Raw genomic sequence first — 20,254 nt, forward strand, 5'->3', positions numbered from 1 at the left:
AGGGAGTGTAATACACTGTAACATGAATATATAATTATAAAAACATAATTAGGCATGACAGGAAGAATAGCTTTCATAGACTTTTTGTTATATAAAACAGTATTAGGATATTCCTTACTGTGAGTGTGCAAAGATTCTGATGAAATTGATTGGAAGAAGTTGTATACTCTCTGATTCTGCAGAAAAGCTTGCGATGTATTTGAAAATAGCTGCCTGAAATTTAAGTGAGAGTTTGTTAAACTGCAAGTAATATTCCATAGGAAGAATACAAAAATTTACTACAGTACCATTTAAGAGCGAAGTAGGCAGTTCTTAAGAAGTCCAAACACTTGAACTTGCACATTCAGCATAAACAATGTTAAATGCTCCTTTTGAGCTTTTGTTGTTCAGTGCTAGTGTCAGGTTGGAGTACTGCCAGTACAAGAAATTGGTATGATGAATTTTTTTAATTTAAAAGGTATGTGCTTTTGAGCCATCCCAGTTCAAACATTTTAGCCACCTGTAACATTTTATCAAAGAGGAGTTTGGACTGAGTCAAAAAAGCACTGGACTTAAAATTTAAACATTTAATTTCCCAAAACAATGTACTTGTTCCTTAAATACATTTACTTGGTTAAATACCAAGTTGAATTCACCTATAATGTCAGTATTTGAGTTTCATAATTATCTCCAAGAGCAAAGGGTGGGATTTTCAATACTGGCCTGCACTGGTCTGAGTCTGTTCGCAAGAGGTCAGTGACAACTTCTATTAGCTTCAGATAAGAAAACAGCCCAAGAATGAATGGTTTTTACATCCTACACCAAGTTTCCAGTAATTGCTTGCCAGGAAGCACTACCCAGTTCTATTTTTTTGGAGTGGGGACCGGGGAGAGCAATTTTTGGCAACTGGGCACATACTTAAGACCCCAAATAAATATTTATTTATGCTAAACTGATACTGTAAGAAAACAAAATATGTATACAGTAATGCTACTATCACGAGATTATTCATGTAGCATTCCAGTATAATCACAACTTAGCTTGCAAATTGTAATTATAGTTCCATACTATAACATGGTTGGATATGTTTAAAGGTTATCCTTAAACTGAATCTCTCAGGTTTGTAATTACAATATTTGTAATTTGTATGTAATTTGTAATACAGTGAGGCTTCACAACCTTTCTGTATTAGATACGTTCTCTTCATTTAACAAGTTTATTCATTTAAAACCAGAATGTTTATTAGCCAAAAATTGTTCACACAGATTTAGTTTTTGGCTTGACAATCAAGCCAATAGAGACAGACAAATAATATTACATATCAAAATAAAAGAAAATTGGGAAGGGGGAGGTTGAGTCACACAGCAGCTCCGTTTCTTCCATAGCTAAGCTATTAACACAAAACGCAAAGATCCGATATGCTTGGACCCGCAGTATATTCTGAGCAGGAGCTTGAAAAGCAGTGCCTGATCCTTCAACAAGTACCCTAACTCAAGAGACCTAACCTGATGAATAATTTAAATTGTTTTGAACAAGGTTGAGCAACCCTGAGGTGAAAGAACAAATGGAACAAGGTATCTGTAACAAACAAAAAGAACAGGGAGGTCTACCCAAATTCATGTTGCTGTTCTGAGTTACAGGATTTGACCAACATGTCCCACATCCCAGCAAGCACCCTCATTGCTAGATAGTAGGTTATGAGGTATGGGCCATTTTCTTACAAATGTGTGAGCTACATTTAATTTTATATACATGCTTCACTATTACTGTTTATTCTTTTCCAAATTCTGCTCTGTCTCTCACTCTATCCTGTCATAAAACTACAACATAAGCGCTTTGAGTTACTGTTTCTAATATTTCTAAGTATACCCTTGTATGACAGAGGTAAGACCCTCGCTGAAGTGCCAATCATTGCTGTACAATGCTGCTCAGGACAAATATTTTCATAACTGTGTGATTACTTCTAAAGATGTAATCCATTAAAATTTAATAGAAGTCTCAATTTAAAGGAAAAAAAAAAAAAGAGTTAAGGGTATCTATTTCATCACTGCCTTCCCATTTTCTTCACAAATTGCGCTTAGGCAGCAGAATTTTCACTGTCCCTAAAAGTCATCTAGTTTGACTTCAATCGCTTTTCAGGTGATTCATTTCAGTTTATTTGCTAAAATACTTACCTGATTATGGGCTCAAGATCAGCATGCCTTCGTTCTTCCCTCTTCTGAAAACCCTGATTTAGTGCTCTTAAAATAGTCTTGTCAAATGCTTCAGAAGACAGTTCCTTTGGGAGCTGAGAAAAAGATTAACGTTAAAAAATGAGTAGCTGACATTTTAAAGACTGTATTTGTTCACCATCAGGCTTTATATCTTCTGATATCAACAAGAAACTCTGTTGTTCCAGTTTGAGTAAGGTAATTTACAGACTGAAGGTACAACAAATCATCATAATTTAGTTTTGCTAGAGAAACACCTTGCTGTAAAGCCTCACATCAAATCCAAGTGTAAGACGGTTTAAAGCTCTATTTGAAAGAACTACATTCAGAAATTTACCAATATTATGCTCTTTTCCAGAGTAATTTACAGCCTTTTTTGATTTATTTCTTTAAACTTTTCACACACAGAAAGTAGGTCTGAAAATAACATAAAAAAATTACCAGGGAGGACAGAATGCAGTGTACTCACTCTCACCACTTAGCTAGACTAAATTATTTTAAGGAAACAGGGGTAGAAGGGAGGCTGTTTCAGTTATATAATATACTAGACTTCAGTGGGCAATACTGAGATTAATCAATAGCAAGTACTTCTCCAGTTGCTATTAACACTGAAACTTCTTATGAAAATTCATTATAAGTGTTTCCAATGCCGGTATTACAAAGTGAGATCATCTGATGTTCTAGTCCAGAAGGCAAAATTCTTGCATCTAAAGAGCATGTCTATTTTGAATGAAAAATATTCCCTAGAACAAAGATTTTTCACATTTACCACTTCCAAAATAATATGCTTAAGTACATGAAAGCTGATCAAATTCATTAATATATATTTAAAAAAAAAAATCTTTTAATTCTGGGGCAATTAAAAGTAAACTCCCATAGCAAAAATGCTTTTTCCTAAAGTTAAAAGCTGTTGCTAATCTGGTTAACATCTGCCATCAATTATGATCAACAGCACTAAGTAATTTACACTAGAGCAACATCTCCCTCTCACATATCTGGAATACACCCAATCCAGAGTGCCAGCTGGACGTTACATCCTGCTAGCGGTACAACAGCAAAGCACTAAGTAATTCTTTCACTGAATGAAGTGCTACTAATACAGAGACACTATGTCTAATGTAGATAATTGCTTGGTAACATACATAAAAGGAACTTCTGGACAGACAGGCTCCAGACAGACAGGTGCTGTTAGTATTAGATTACTACAGTGCTACAGCACCTGAAGCGTATTAGATATAAAAACAGAAAGAAGCGCTGAAAGCAGCTTTTCTTAACTGACCCCTTTAGCTTTAATATGTGCTATTGAGGAACTCTGACTGAAGAATTCGTCAGTATGAACCAAAAGGTACCAAAAGGCTACTGCAGAAGCATGGGGATGAGCAAACCTCTTGTCCTGGTGTTTTGTGTATAAATTTGTCTCCAGAAACTTTCATTAAAAGGAATTAAATTCCTTCTGTAGTTAAAGATTAAGAGTTATACGAACCCAAGATTAAGTGCTTACTATCTTACCTTCAGGTAATGAGATAGCCTCATTACTACAAGTTTGTTAGTCCTTCCACATATGCGGGTAATTTCCTATATGCAAAGAACTTTTTATGCTTATCGCATTAGAGAAGGTGCTCTTTAAATATAAGGCATCCAAGTTATCCCATTTACTACCTTAGTTTTTCCCACCGATGCTTCTATTCCGAAATAATTTTTATGGCTATCTTACTGCTATCGCCCACAACCTTGGAATTTCCTGTCAAGTATTTTGACCATTCTTTTCTCTCCCTAGGAAATTGAGCGTACTACTTAACAATGCCATGCAGACTGGAAATAAGAACAACAAAAAGCCAAAATGTAAGTGCGTATGAACTGGACAGCATTTGTACTTCTACAGTGCTTTTTAAAGCAAGGTATAGGTTTTATCTTGCTTTATTTAACAATTCTCTCTTTCTTCTCTACTTACGGCTATCAAACCAACACAAACCAAATATATTTTTTTTTTATATATGAGCTGTGCACATTCTCCACCAAACACCTCAGCAAGCTCATAGCAGCCTGTGGTTGTCTTCCTCTTGTCCTGCCATCTTCTATATATCTAGACTCTGCTGGAGCAGCCAAGCCAGCACATGCAACACTGCACATCTGAAGAGCTGCCATCAGTCAAACTGGACAGCTCCGCAACATTTTGGATCCTGTCTGTTTGCCTAGCTCCTCCTCCTGGCAGCAAGTAGGTACTTGAGGGTCCATTTCAGAAACTGGTGTTCGTCTTTACTTTACAGGTCGGAGAACAGGAGGCATGCAGTTGAACACTCATCCCAGAGCTGCACAGGATCCCATATGACAGTCCTGCTTTTAAGGTTCTCTTCAGGAGCAAATGCATGTACTCTATGTTGTGGGACACCCCATCCGCAACCAAATGTGCCATCCATAATTCAAACCCTCACAAATCAAGCTCTGGGAACTCTTGGAACTTGATATTCCAACTAGATTAAAGCAGCAGTGAATACTCACGGCTTCATTTCTGCACTACTAGAAAACCTAATGTTGATAAGTGAAACAGTGAACAAGACCTTTGTACAGTAACTGGCTTTCCACTTGCAATTAACACTGCAGCTAAGAACACTGTTTTGATGCTATCAAAACATGCCCAAAACAGATCTTTCTTTAGTGCCCTGAACAGTGAGGAGTTTAAATACAGAATTTCCCAGAATAGGTGGAACCCAAACATTAGACACTGGGAATGGAACACAGTTCGAGGTCATCACACTCACAAGGTCTACACGTGGCCTACGCACACAAATGCATTCCCTGCTTGGGGTGGTGGGGAGAACAACTTAGAGACTTTTACTTTTTTTAAACGTACGCACGCACAAATAGTTGCTAGATTTTCTCAAATTTAACTCCTTGCAACAAATATGCCTGCCTTTGTTCTACTGAAGAATACAACAGTAAAATTAAGAACTATTATGCTCACGGCTCTGCCTCATTAATTAGAAAAAACAAATGATACTCTCAAGGTCATTCTATCAGGGACACCAATAAGCAACAGGCAGAGCTTGTACCTATACATTAACTCTGTGGGGAATATTAAAAACCCATCTGGTAGTTTCACATAGTTCAATTACAACTATAAGAGCAATTTCAGGTGAGACAAATGATCTCCTCCTGGGAAACTCCCTGTTTCAACATTCTGTTGAGCTTCTTCATCTGTCAAGCTGCTCTACCACAATACGTATTATTTAAATAGTTAATACAATTGTGAAGTAAAAAAATGTGGTAGCATGCTTTTGTTTCTGTAATTATATCCCAGAAATCACAGCTTTCCTAGACTACTTCTGAAGTTATAAACCTGATGTGTAAACATTACTTTTATATTTCAATACATACTTTTAGCAGGAATTCCTGAAGCTCCTGGTGTGTTTTTGTTACACATGTTACCGAAAGATCGGACCAGGTTACCTAGTAAGGAAGGAAAAGAGAATGAGGAAAGTTTCATTTTCCAAGTATCATACCAGTTAGCTGATCTTAACATTTCCATAAATCTGATGATCTCAGTATAAGAGTTAACACTTGCAGATAAGTAAATACCAGGCAAAACAGGGATAATGGTGTACCTTTTCAAAGACGTATACTAATTTTGAGCGTACATTTTAAGATCACCTTCATGTTATTTGTGGCTAAAGAGAGTATGAACAAATTCAGGTGAATGCAATGAAGTCCCTGAAGATTACTGGCTTACTGACTCAGAAAGAAGCTAGGCAGAAGGCTCTGTAATTACAAGACTTGTATCAAAAAGACATCATTAACTGCAAAAACCATGTACCAGAGAAAAGGACAGTAGGTCAGATATACCGGATTGAGCTCTCACTGCCATTATCATGAGTCAACACAAAAAAGAAAAAAAAAATCCCTTTTTTTATATTACCCATAAAATAATTATATCTGCCTCAGGCTTGAGTCTTACATATAGAACTTTTTGCAGGGTATAATTCATAGAAAGTACTGCAAGTTACTGAAGAAGTTACTCAAGAATCAGAAAGCATTTTGCTATATGCTTGTATAAAATTGCAGTAGCTTATTGTTCTGACACAACATGCAAGTAGTAAAACAGCACCTTCACATGCATATTTTGAGAAAAAAAGAAGGAAGCTTGGTTAGATGAGTGCTGCCTGGCTTTAAGCCCACTTCTGGGCTTAAGATTCCCATTACATGCATGGGAAGATTCTGTGTAATGGGAGTGGACATGGCAATTATAAATATTCATCTACTCTGAAGAGTTGATGGGCTAATGTCAACCACCAACTGCCTTCAACTCAGTCCCCAGAAATGCCAACTACTCTTGGTGCCCTCAGTTGGGAAGCCAAGTTGGGAATGACTGTAATTGCTGTTATAACCCTAAAAAAGCAGTGTCTGGGCAAGCACAAAATGATCTGCAGTGAGGAGCACAGTATATACCTGCACAGATGAGGAGAGGAAACTCTTTCCTAAAAGAACTGAGGTGGAGGAGTTTCAAGCTTACTCAAATACTTCCCAGAATATCTCCACATTCCCCCTTTAACAAAGAAATTCAAAACCACTGTCAAATCCATCTACGTGCTGAATTTTCAAAATAGTTTTGTGACTTTAAATATTTAATAATCTGTATGGGCATTCTGTACAAACCTCTCCTATCTACTATTGTATTTTACCTAGTACTCAGTTCACAGACTATTCAGACAAAAGATCTATGACAAGGTTGAAATACTTGGGCAAGTTAACCTTTAAGACTTTGAAGGCTAAATCCCACATTACTGTCCTCAGCAAAAGAAGGGTGCAGAATTTTTTGCAAATTTCACCTCAGACATGATCAAGAAGTTATCTGTTGCCACTACTTTATTTCAAAAACAGAAAGAGTATACATGTCAATTTAACTCTATTTTTAAGCTTCTAGTAATATCAGCAAAGACAAAACTCCATAATTCACATCTATTTAGAGAATACAATATCAAATTCTGGGATCAACACATCAGTTTTCAGCTCAAAATGGCATTTTTTTTAAGTTTGCCTCTTCAAAGAGCTCCCATGACCCATGTCAAATGGCCAGTTATAATGTTTGATCTAAAACATTCTTTTGTTTGAGGAAAAAAGGTAAAATTTAACTCTATGTTCAAATCTGGTATGCTACTAGACTCAAATCTATTGTCCAAATGACTCATAATGTTAGTCAGTCCTTGCTAAGAAAATTACTACTTTGGTTCAATTAGAAGATCACCACCAACAGCCTTAGCAGCTATTACTTAACACCTACAGCCTTTAATACTAGACCTCAATACTGAAAGCTTCTTTTCCAAAGTAGTAAGAAGCAGTGTTTCAGTTTTGTTTAAAATTCACTCACATAATTGTTTTATATGTTGCCTCTGGCTATTATAATACATGAAGACTATACTAGGTAGGCCTTCAAGCTTGTTGACATTTTTTAGCTTGTTTGTTTTTACCTTAACAAACAAAACAAATCCTGAACAAACAAACAAACAAACCAACCCCCAGTTTTGTCAAAACCCACAGGAACTCTTATGGTAAACACTCATGAAAGAGAGCCAAGATGACCATATGACTCCAAGCAATATATAACTGCAGACACAAGAACTGCACTCCTATGCAAACAATCAACTAGTTTCAGAATTCTTTGTAATGCTTACCCCAAATTAGCAAAAGCCAAGTTTCCTGAAGTGATATCACACACCTTCCCACCTTATGCCCACAATTACATAAAACACCTGATCTCCACACAGAATCCAAGAGAATTACAGGATAATTCCAAGAATCTCTGAAGACCCTGATGTAATTCAAATTGCCTTCTGAGCAGGTATTTGAAACAAGCTGTATATATCTACAGTACATAGATATCATAAAGACATTTACTTTAATATTCTGGAGGTTATTTGCTTACTTTGAATGTGTACTCCAAATGTTTGTCAGCCCTTTTTCTTGGTACTCCTTTCAGGGTTATCTTCTCAATGTGTACAGCTGAAAGAAAAACACCTTACTGTACACGCCAAAATTACAGTTTGAAAATATATCTACTTACCTAGCCACTCTGAGAATCACTGTATGCTATTTACTGATTCCCACAACCCCACTCTTTCTCAGATGCTATTTTACTATAACAAACTGCAGGGGGCAGGTGGCGCCTTGTTCTCTACAAAGTATTTCTCTGGCCTGACCACACCACCTTCATTGCAGATCATGGGAATCCGTGCATTACCCAAGAGCTTATTTAGACTGAAAGTCACATAAATACAACAATATAACTGCTGTAAGTGAAAAGACAATGAAAGGAAGTCAAATTGTGTCTTGGCTCCAAGAAGTTAACAACTGCTGATAAAATCCAGTAACAGTGCCTTCCACATCCTCGTTTCTGAAACATCAAGTAGTAATGAGAGCAAACTAAGGCAGAGGAACCACGTTTCTGAAAGGCACTTAGGTGAAAGAAAACACTTGGGGAAGGCCTGAAGGAGACAGAAATGAGTGTTAGCAAACAGAAAATGAAGAGGAGAAGCAGAAGGCTACTACAATCGTACTGTAAAGAGTATCACTAAATTGAACTGAAAAGGAAGAAAGGTACTTTAAAGTACTTGCTACTTTAACATTCCTTCCGCATAGTCTACTGTATTCAGGAATAGGCAAGTTCTGGCTATGACTTGCTAAGAAGCAGCACTGTATGACTTTCAGGGTCTGGAGATCTTCTTGAGGGCACATAACATCGTGCAGGTAATACCCTATATAAAAATCCTCATGTAGCCGAGCTGGGCTTTTCACTTTTCCTGCTATGCTGGCCTAAGAATTCAACAGAATTTTATCCCTTTACAAGCATGAACACATCTTTACATGTAAAAAATTTTATTTAAAAAAAAGTTTGACCAGCCCTACACCATCAATGCTTCCTTTCAAAGCTTTTGAAACTTTTTCTTTTTTGGGGGGGAAGAGGGAGGAGGGTGGTGTTACCAGCTAACGTTTGCTTTTCAACTTTTAACTGCATGTTTACATGGGATATATTGGGAACTATGCATAACAATTAAAAAAAAAAAATTAAAAAAAATCAACCTCTTGCAAGTGTATGTTACAAAGCTTATTCTTGGAGATCAGCTAATTACCATTTCATCTAACTTAAACATCTTTAATGAATTTTGTTAAAGTTACAGTTAAAGTATCATCCCCATCAAACATTCCAGTTCCAAGAGAACGAAGTATCAGCAATTTCCTTAAAGGAATAATAAGCCAGCACATAAGCCTAGTGATAGGGTTACAGCTTCTAATTCTTTTAGTAGAAAGACTGACAAATACTGGTGTACGCTGGTTGTAACCCTCTACCTGGGAGTTAGAGCGCTAGACAATCAGTTCATTCTTATCAGTTAATGAAGATTAATTATTACAAAGCAAAGAAATCTGAGATGAGCTAAGGATGCCAGACAATAACATACATTTATATACTGTGAAAAGCCGAATGTTTGGTGACTTCAATTTTTACCTGTCTGGTATGGATAAAAGCACTATTAGAAAAAAGACTATGGCATAACTTGGTGCAGTAAAGTTTCTTAATGGCCAATGTTAAAATTGATACCACCAGCTGGATTGATATTCATAAGTTAATTAAAAAGTTGATTCCTTTTTAAGGAACTGAGAATAGCGGTTTAAAAAGCATTTCAGTACATGCATATATTTAGCATACATAATTATGGAAACACCATTAACATTCACAGACAAGCTTCTTTTCTAATGAGATTGTGTTTATTTTAAACTATTGAATATTCTCAATGCTAAATATATTTGTCCTCAAGTATAAAGAAACTTTATCACACAAGGTAGTACCTTCAGCTTTCTTAACTTCTTTTTGTTGCTGTTGCATGCTTCATTGTAGTAAGTGATACAACAGGTAATTACAATGTTGTTGCTGCACAGCTTTAGTTCCACAGTTTCAATAGACCGCTTTAAAATTCTGTTTCCACAATCCCATTTTAAATATTCTAAATGGCTAGACCGAGAAGAAATGTCTGAATATACAAGCCAATGAGGCGTGTTACACCTCTACATTTATTTTGGACACAACACATGCATTCAGGACGATTAAGCATATATACACTTCCATTGTTAAGTATAAGTTAAGATTTCTAAAAATCGTATCATCACAGCTGAGATTAAAAAAAAAAAAAAGTTTTACTATCAGTGCTATTTCTAACCCAATAAGGAGATTTCTGTAGCGGGGACTCCCTTTCTATCACATTATCTATACAGCAAATATCACAAAACCATTCTGATCCTTCACAGTAGTTTCTAACTATGATAATACAAATGCTGAGAAATATTTAAGCTCTTCGCTAGATTCAATTATTCAACTTTTCTGTGCTTCTGTTACTTAATTCAAGAGCATTGCTAAAGGGAGTCTCTCTTTTGTGTTTCTAATTTGTGAATATGAACACTTTGAACCCTGTAAAAGGGTTTGAAACAGGTTTGTTGTCTGTAATCTGCCATAATCTTTCTGTGGTTTTTTTTCATGGAATTAAAACTCTCAAATTGCCTGCCTTCAAAGTGTAATTAAATCTCCACAGTAGAGACAAAAGGACATTTATGAGGACAAAAGGAATAGCAATAGTTTTCCCAGATTGCCAGCTCTTCACTATCTGCAGGACAGAGTAGACTAATTTTGAGCAGACAAGTGATTCGCTAATCTTGTTGGAGAATAAAGGGTAAGAATAAACATGTTTTCAATAATGCTCATTTCTTCAAAGAGAAGAAACTGTGCTGGCAATTGCACAGAAGAGTTCTGTTTACGCTCTGAAGCTTGTTCTCATCCTCCCCAACAGAGCCAAAAGACGACTTACTTCTACAGAAAAGACAACTATGGAAAGCCTCTCATTTCTCCAAACTACCACTTCTACAAAACCTCCTAATACGTGTTTTTTCTTTCTTTGTTTGTTTTTAAGACTAATCAAATACAACTACAATCAAGTAGCAAAAGCTCTCCACTGTTTCACAGTATCTTCATGTTTAGTTTTGCTCAAAAAAAAGCAAATCTGAACACTGTTAATACAATTGCATTAAATTTTCTTGTTTTCTCCTAAATCCCACCTCTTTTTTCAGGAGGAAGCCCATTTGCAATCAATTTTTGTGCGTGCAGTCACTAGTAGTTAGCAGCTAAGAAAAATGACAACTTGTTAAAATAAAGAAAAGACCAAGCAGGCAGCAAAGAAGCTATTATACTTACCAATCATTGCAGTTTCTCGTTCAGATGAGCAGCAAGACAGATGCAAGACTTCTACAACTCCAGGCAGAGTTTAGCATTTAAAAAAAACCTTAAAGTGTTCCTCAAAAGAAACCTCAGACAACATACCTTCTCGCTGAGGTCTATGGGAAGCCATTGGTAGTCCATCATGAGGTGCTGTGGTTCGTTCTAGCAAACTGGTCTCGTTATTTGACACGCAGTCACTATGGGAAAAGTCATTCTAAATTGAGAAGGAAAAAAACGGAAGTGTCTTAATAGAATGTATTATTATTGAAGCCTGCTCTAAACAGCAGAAATTACAAAAAAAAAAAAGTTCCTTATTTGGTATTCGACAGGAGAAAAACCTGAAGCTCTTGACAGTGGCAAAAAGGTGGTCATTAGCCATTTCAGGTCTTATTTATTTATTTATTTATTAAATGTCAGCTATAACCACCAATGTTTCACTGACCTTATTTTAAAAGCAGAACGGGGTGGGGGACAGATCATGTGCCTTTAGGGTATCTCAAGCTGGACAATTCGAGATCATTAGCTCAGAACTTCAGTGCTAATTTACTGTTAGTGTGAACTCTTTCAATTACTAATCTGTGAAGTCATCTACTCAGTACACTGTAAACATATTCTCCTCGACTATATTCATGGCTGCCACCTCTTCTATATAGGAAATCATGAACAACTGTTTGGACAGTCTATCAGGACATATGGTCCTAACAGCTAAATACATGCACCTCTTACTAACTAAACATTCAGAATGCAACCAGTTGCCACCAACACCCTCTCTTCCATAGAGAAAAAGGCAGACTGAAAGCTCATCTCCCCCCACATTTGCATACAGACTTCAAAATTATATGCCAAGAATTACTACGGTTTTAATACAGTGCATAAGGAGGGACAGAACAGCAAGTTGAGCTGCTGGAGCGTGTCCAAAGAAGAGCAACGAAGCTGGTGAAGGGTCTAGAGCAGCTCAGGGGAGACCTTATCGCTCTCTACAACTACCTGACAGGAGATTGTAGCCAGGTGGGTGTCAGTCTCTTCTCCCAAGTCTCAAGTGATAGGATGAGAGGAAATGGCCTCGAGTTGCGCAAGGGGAGGTTTAGATTGGATATTAGGAAATATTTCTTCATGGAAAAGGTTGTCAAGCACTAGAACAGGCTGCCCAGGGAAGTGGTTGAGTCACCATGCCTGGAAATATTTAAAAGACGTATAGATGTGGTGCTTAGGGGTATGGTTTAGTGGTGGACTTGGCAGTGTCAGGTTTAAGGTTGGACTCGATAATCTTAAAGGTCTTTTCCAACCTAACTGATTCTATGATTTTATAAAATCATACAATACAGATAACATGGGCAGATAAGTAAGAGAAGAAAGAACAAACTAGGCTAACAATGATAAACTAGAGAAAAGTATTAGATGAGCATGGACTTCAAGTGGTTTCTCTAGGGTAACAAGAATCTATATAATTTTTCCCAAATTAAGATAAAACATCAATGTATCAATTTGTATGTTCTTCAATGACCAGGTCTTGTTAAAAAAACAAATTGACCAACCAAGCTAAAATACAGAAATGTTTTAAAATGTCCAATGACTTTAGATGCAACTGTTTTTACCAGTTGACCTGTGTAATTCCATGTTTCAAGGAAACAATACATTGCCTTAAAAAGATACATCCACAAAGAACTAGGAAATACTGGAAGTTACTAGCAAGTTTCTGGATTAATCTGTTTTAAGCGAGGCACCTCTCTTTATCTGTTACAAGCAGTATAACATATGAGCTCAGCAAGTACCTAAATGCCATTGATATACAGATACCACATTGATGGTAGCAGCAGCGGCAGCAGTGCAGAGGGGGAGAGAAGGTGGTTCTCTGTTTAGCACCACAAATCGACAAAATACTGTTTTTTATTAAGCACTGGAAGCTAAAACAGAGGGTAGGTTCTTGGGAAAGCTTTCAAAAGAAGCAAGTTAAATAGAGGACATTCAATGCATCACAATTATTTAGCAACTGGTCTGCATGAAAACTAGAAGGTAATATCTATCTTACTAGTAGCTCTATAAAACAAATAAAATTCCTGGGAGAAATGGATACTTTTTGGATATGTATATTGTAAGTTCAAAGCCTGTTCCTCTCATTCAGGATGAAGAACATTGCTCCACTGGAAGACCTTCATAAAAGATGGGTAGAAGAAAAATATAAATCTTCAGACAGTAATCTTATTTTTAAATATAGGAAGCATAAGAGTCTGGAAGTAAGTGCCAGAATATATGTGATTTTTTTTTTTCCCTGAAGGAGTTGTGCAACGTGATGGGACAAACCAGCAGCCAAGACTAGTTTCCTTGTTTGGTACAGAGGACCCCAAGACTGTCACAACAGGCAGACCAGAAGGAGGAAGCACAGAGGTGTCAAAAGACATTGGAATCCCCTTGCAGTTTGTGAATTCTTCAATGAACTTCTTCAGACTTGACAGATGTACTAACTAAAGCTTGCTTCATCTTATTAAAGCATTTTTATATCATCTATAGCATGAGTACAAACTGTGGCAACTTCTAACAATACCTTCAACTCATTCAGGACCCAGTAAGTATACAGGCATCAAGCCTGCCCTGGGCATACTGTTAATCTAACTTTCATCAGTCACATCAACAGCAGTACACAATTAGCAAGTGAACATCCAGATGCCTTTAGACTGCACTACAGATGGACTGAGGAACTGAACAACATTTTAGCTGTTTCACCTAAATCAGTGCACGGTTTGTGTTCTACACAGTGCCAGTAATTTCAGGTTTCACAGAGTGTCAGTAATTTCAGGTTTCAAAGCAATCAGACTTAAAATATAGAGTATGCTTTGTTTCCTCAAGATAAAACTCACACCAGTCCCTAGTCACTCAGTAAGCAATCTTAGCAAACTTAACTAATCAAAACAGTATTTCATGCTTCAAACATCTAATAAATTATGAGCGCAATGTCAGACTTGGAATAAGAAAGGAAAATAGCTGTATATCAACAAGATTGCTTTTTAACAGCTTTAGCAAATTTCCCAGTTTATTTTAATTAAAAAAAAAAAAGAATCACAAGCATGCTCTGGAGAGAGCCACTTTCAGATCTCCTCAAAACTCCCATTGATACTGTTTTGTCAGACATTTCATAACAGCTGTGGACGTAACTGAACCCAAGTACTTCACTTTTTAAGTGTTAATTCCTGGTCATGCATTATTCACAAAACTGTCAGCATTTGAGCATTAAAGTTACCCTGTTAAAACTGTGATTCATTTAAGACTACCTATAAAAAGTACTACTAGTATGATTAACTGGCTGTGTCCAAACTACATAAGCTAACAAGTTTAGCACATATTTTGCTATGAGAGTGAATGTCTTCCTGACATGAAATCAAACAACTGAACTAAGATTTCTAGAGAAGATCAATGTCAATTCTCTGGCAGAGGTAAGGTCTTCCTCAAACTACGGCCACAGGCTTTGCCAAAAGCAGCTTTGATATCTTTCTTCCACACTGCGTACAGAAGATGACAGACATTTGGATTAACTCTGACAGAGGCTCTCAAACTATTCAATTTGGTTTACTTTTCTAAGATGTCTTTTTCCACCTCTGAAATCATGATCGTAAGAGCTGAAGGCAGTGCTTCATTCATTTTAAGGAACAAACCGAGACTTCCACCTACTCAATTACTTTTTTTTTTAAAATTCATAAATGGATCTAAAAACAATTGAATTTAAAGTCAGACCTTCTTTTGCATTCAAAGTCAGGCTATTTGTTTTGATTAATGGAAAAATAAATTACAGTCTATTCTAATAAATAATCACTAGTTAAGAAGCCAAAGAACTTGTGAGCAGTTTTTAGAAGACAGCTGGAAGTAAGATTTACTTCAAAGATGTATTACGCTCAGCTCATGTCAAAGCAGCATTAAATATTGCTGCTACACCTCCTAATACCAGAAAACTGCTTCTCACCTGGCATATACATCATCTTTGTAACAGTGTTAAAATATTTTTGCAGAGAATTATTCTAGAATGGTTACTCTTATATCCATGGCAGCTTTCTGTACCGGACGAACTACATCCACATTTGAAGGCTCCCTCTAAATTGCAAAACATTTCACGGTTCAAACCTGATTTTTAAACAAGTCCTGACATCGATGATTTTATAAATCATCAAAACTGTAAAAAATTCGTAATTTATTCACTTGAAAAATTCTTCACCTAGCAAGTTAAACCAGTAATATGTACTGCATGTATTCTGCGAATGATAGCTTTCACAATACCTAGTGGAACACAGGAGGTAGACAGTAGAGTAATCCAGGGCAGTCATAGCTTTACCTTACAGCTTACAGCCTGCAAGGGTTGTCTCTGTGCCAGCTCCAGATCCTATCTTAAGCTGCATTACAACTCTTCACATTTAGTGTTAGCTACTACGACAGTCCTACATCAAACACTCACAAGTAACTAAAATACAAGTGGCATTGTCAGAGCGGACAACTCTAGCATGCAAAAGACTGGAAAGTCTAGGCAGTCTGGAGGGCCAAGTAATAGTAAGAGTGACACTGTGGGTTGCTACCTGGTGCCAGTCACACCGCAAACACAAGTCCTTTAAAACTGGGTATGCTGCCAAGGAGTTCCTGTGGATGGTCATGCTGTATAGCGCTAATTGTGCTAGTCATTTCCTGTCAATGAATAAAATGTATTCACACAACACATGCAAGTGTAAGGTTAATTCTTGCATAAGCCTTTGTCACTGTGAGGCTTTCACATGTAAGGATTCACTGCAGCTCATAGTGCTGCTTCTAATGATTAAAATACAGTGAAGCAAGAAATGTGGGTGGCCCCAAACTAGTTGCCAGACAATTAATTTGATAATCGCACAGATCTTTGTGACAGGCTAGAGGATTAACTACATTTCTCCTGGAAAGTGAAATGAGCTAAAAGAGTGCTCTAAAAATTGTCTGCTCTCACAACCTAGTCCACAGTTTTGTATCCAAGACATCTTTCCTCACATGGTTGAAAGCAAGTACCATATTAAGAAAAAACACCTACCACTTGAGATGTTTCCCGTGACTGTAAAGACAAGCCCCAGATGTCTAAAGTGGAGAGCCATCCTGCTCGGAAGGATGTTGCTCTGTATAACTAACATATGTAAGTTGAGCAAATCTCAGCTAGTCTACACAGATGTCCAAACTCTGCCTTCTATTAACGTAGACGGCTGATCAAAAAATGTCATGCTGGTATTGGTTTGGCAATATGTAATGAAATCTGTTATTGGATAGCCTACTAATCATCATGAGCAAGTGATTGATGCACAGAAGTCTTCCGATGTTTGCACTGCACTTTCATAAAAGAACTATTCATGCATCAGCTCTGACGAGCACTAACAAGGGAAACCTGCTTACAGCAGCTGGACAGCTTGATTAGTTCTACATGCCCAAATATGAAAGCTTATTTTTCTGCAAGACTTCAGTACATGTGCTGTTAGGGACAGCACTACTTAGCCTCGCAGGCTGTGCAGATGTAAACTGGCACAGCTCATTCGTTCATATACAAGTGGGAACTGGCAAACAAAACCAGATGAAAGAAGGCATCTTGGAAGAATCAAGGTCTAACTCATGATCACGAGTTATCAACTACAGCATCTGTACCTTAGAGAAATTTCAGTGATGTCAGAATAATCATTAATAGATGTGGTGCCAGTTACAAGACCAAAGCCATGATTTGCTTAAAACAATCCTTACAAGCTACAACCCTTATTGCTTCACAACTGCGATACACAGATACATAGCTATGTTAGCACAAAGGCTAAACATCACCTCTTCAAAAGCCACTATCAGCTGAAACTGCATGTGTACTTGTGTGCTGCGGAACCCTCTCTTGATGACAACAGCAGCAAAGAGGAAGCCTTATTGAAGACTGTGTGCAACTATATCTGCACCCTATCACCTCATTCTTGCTGTTGCTTGGATGTAGGGATAGAACACTCATGCCATCTTATACTTAAGTGGAAATCCAACACATGCATTTAATACCCACAAATGCAAACATACAGGGCAGCAATGCTTCAAAATCTGTTTAATGTTGACAGCTGTTGATGCAACAGATTGTCTCCCATGCAAATAATTCACTACTGTCTTGGACAAGCTGCTAGCCAAATGAAAGATCAAGACTGAAGACAACTGCCCAACTGACATTGCTGCTAAGTTACGCTTCAGTTTGCAAGCTTTGAACTACGCAATGGCACTATCCGATTGATTTGAGATGCAGAGAGCTGTCCTACAAGACTAAGAACAGAATTAGCCTCAAGTTCTATGACCACAAAGATCTACCAAATGATCTATTTTGCCCACAGCCAACAAACAACTTAAATGCTTCCTTGTTAACTTATCTTTTCATATGCAGAATCAACCTCCAGAACAATAATGCTTATTCCACATAGAATCACAGGCTGAAGAAAAGGGCTGACAGGAACCTCATGAAGTTCAACAAGGGGAAGCGCAAAGTCCTGCACCTGGGGAGGAACAACTACAGGCACCACGCAAGCTGGGGCCTAACCAGCTAGAAAGCAGCTTTGCAGAAAAGGACCTATACATATAAAAACGTATATATATAAATCTGAAGGGAGGGTGTAAAGAGGATGGAGTGAGGCTTTTTTCAGTGGTGACCGGTGACAGGACCAGAGGCAGTGGGCACAAACTGAAACACAGGAGGTTCCCTCTGAACATCAGGAAACACTTTTTCACTGTAAGGGTGATCGAGCACTGGCACAGGTTGCCCAGAGAGGTTGTGGAGTCTCCATCCTTGGAGATATTCAGAAGCCGTCTGGACATGGTCCTGGGCAACCAGCTGTAGGTGACCCTGCTTAAGCGGGGGGAGGTGGTAGACAAGATGACCTCCAGAGGCCCCAGCCAACCTCAGTCATTTTGTGGTTCTGTGACCAGATATAAAATCCCATAATATGTGAAATAAAAGCCTGACTGAACGTATGGTTCAAATGGATAATGTGCAACTGCCCTACTAACTCGTATCTAGTAAACTGGACTGCATAGAGAGAACACACCGCCGCCCAAGAGTACTTTAAGGCATATTTGTTTAGCGAAACTATTTTAAGAGCTCACCTGTAAGAGGCAGCAACAAAACACTATGAGGAGACAGAAACCTTTTGAAAAAACTGCAGCTGATTCAGGGAGGAAAAGCACACCGTATGACAGCTTCAGCAATCACATATTGACTAACTCGTAGCACTGTGAAATCATGACAATTTTGAGACAAAGGGCATACCAACCTCTTACGCAGCATTAACAACTTCAGCTACCAAGGCCTGTGGCAATTACACTTGAAGTACCAGACATGTCATCTACAGCAATGACTTACAGTGCTAGGGGAATACCGCACCTTGTGCTTGCTAGAAACACAGTGCATTCTTTCTCCAAGTCTCATCTGCATCTGGGCTTTTAACTGGACTTAAACCACGGTTTCAGTCCAACCTAGCTAGCCCATGACAAAGTAGAGAACTTGAAGCTAAAGCCAGCAATGCAACAGTTCAGATGTTACCGCATCGCCAGTTGGTTGCTCATCCAACAACTTTGTATAACTTCAGTACTATTACAATTGTCTGTTGAGTGAATAAGAAGAAAATTACTTGAATGTATTAGCTCAGACTGATACAAAAAATTATTCTCACAACAGCCTGAGTGACAGAAAGATTTAAAAAACATTTGCCCCTTAAGAGTGGTTCACTGAAGTACAATTAGTACTGAGAAGAGTACTAGTTGTACTTCGTTACTACTTTTAACTAGCGGCAGCGGGTAATATGTCATTTTGTCCAGTTCTTGAACTCAAGAGGTCTAAACAGCACAGTTTAAAAGTATTCTTTCATGGATGACAGTTCCAAATAACAGAAAATCTCTCTGTCATGTTCTTATCTCACTCTTAAGACGCTTCCCAAGGCATTAAATCTCCTTACACTACTAGAAGTATTTTTACTTTCTTCTCCCAAAAAGGACAAGATTAAGAGTTGAGGAAAGGCAAGAAGCTCACGAAGGAATGCAGTTTCCAGCCAGATCTCTGAGCTTGTCCTCTGCAAGCTTCGGTCTCTGAAAGTATAAACCCTTAGACTTGGAGGATACTACAGAAATTCACCACATCTTGGAGGAAAAGTAGACATTTAGTATTAATTACAGTTAATGAAAAATCAACTGTAGTGTTTTCTAGGGCAGCTATGGCTAGACATTGATATTGGCAAGTAAATGAGATGACAGAGATTTAAGTAGACAGAATCCTACAGACTGCAGTGATTTCATAGATACAGCCATCTTACTGCTGCTGTCTGCATCCTTTTCTGCAGCTCTTTAGAAAGAGCTGAGAGTCCTCCATACTCCAAGCGCAGTGAGATCCCGCTATCTACAGATAAGTCAGCATTGGGCAACACTGAAAACCAGACCACAGGTTAACAACAGTAATCTAAGTGCAAGCATTAGGAAGTCATGGGCATATTTTTAATGCCCTCAGTGCTCATTTAATATGTTGGAGAAGAAACTGCCATGGGAAACAGCAAGAGGCTGATTAACCCGGGTATAAAGGGACTGGGCAAGGCTACAAACTTGCCTTGTCTAACACCTCATATTTAGAACTAAATGACTAGAACAACTGAAAGCAGTGAAAGTTTTTACTCCGCAATTTCCTGGAGCATTACCATGCACATTTAGACAGAAGTCTTTCATTTTAGGCATTGTCTTTTATGTAGTTATGACTTCCTTTCCAGAGACTTCCAGTAATGTTTCTGGAAATCCTTAACTCCTGTTTGGAGTCAGAGAAATTCCTGTTCAG

At 37.8% G+C, this 20,254-nt stretch overlaps 1 protein-coding gene across 1 annotated transcript in view; it reads right to left on the bottom strand.

Annotated features, from left to right (window-relative positions):
* The window catches only part of ZCCHC2 (zinc finger, CCHC domain containing 2), a gene marked incomplete at its 5' end in the record, with an annotated part of 28,537 nt that extends 16,881 nt beyond the window's left edge, over positions 1–11,656 (bottom strand). Inside the window, 5 exons of the mRNA XM_009584573.1 lie at positions 119–213; positions 2,154–2,266; positions 5,565–5,636; positions 8,107–8,183; positions 11,545–11,656. Coding sequence (XP_009582868.1) covers positions 119–213; positions 2,154–2,266; positions 5,565–5,636; positions 8,107–8,183; positions 11,545–11,656 — 469 coding nt within the window. The remainder of the gene's footprint in view (positions 1–118; positions 214–2,153; positions 2,267–5,564; positions 5,637–8,106; positions 8,184–11,544) is intronic.
* Positions 11,657–20,254: the final 8,598 nt, after the last annotated feature.

Source organism: Fulmarus glacialis, unplaced genomic scaffold (genome assembly GCF_000690835.1).
Source record: "Fulmarus glacialis isolate BGI_N327 unplaced genomic scaffold, ASM69083v1 scaffold12129, whole genome shotgun sequence".
NCBI classification, from domain to species: domain Eukaryota; kingdom Metazoa; phylum Chordata; class Aves; order Procellariiformes; family Procellariidae; genus Fulmarus; species Fulmarus glacialis.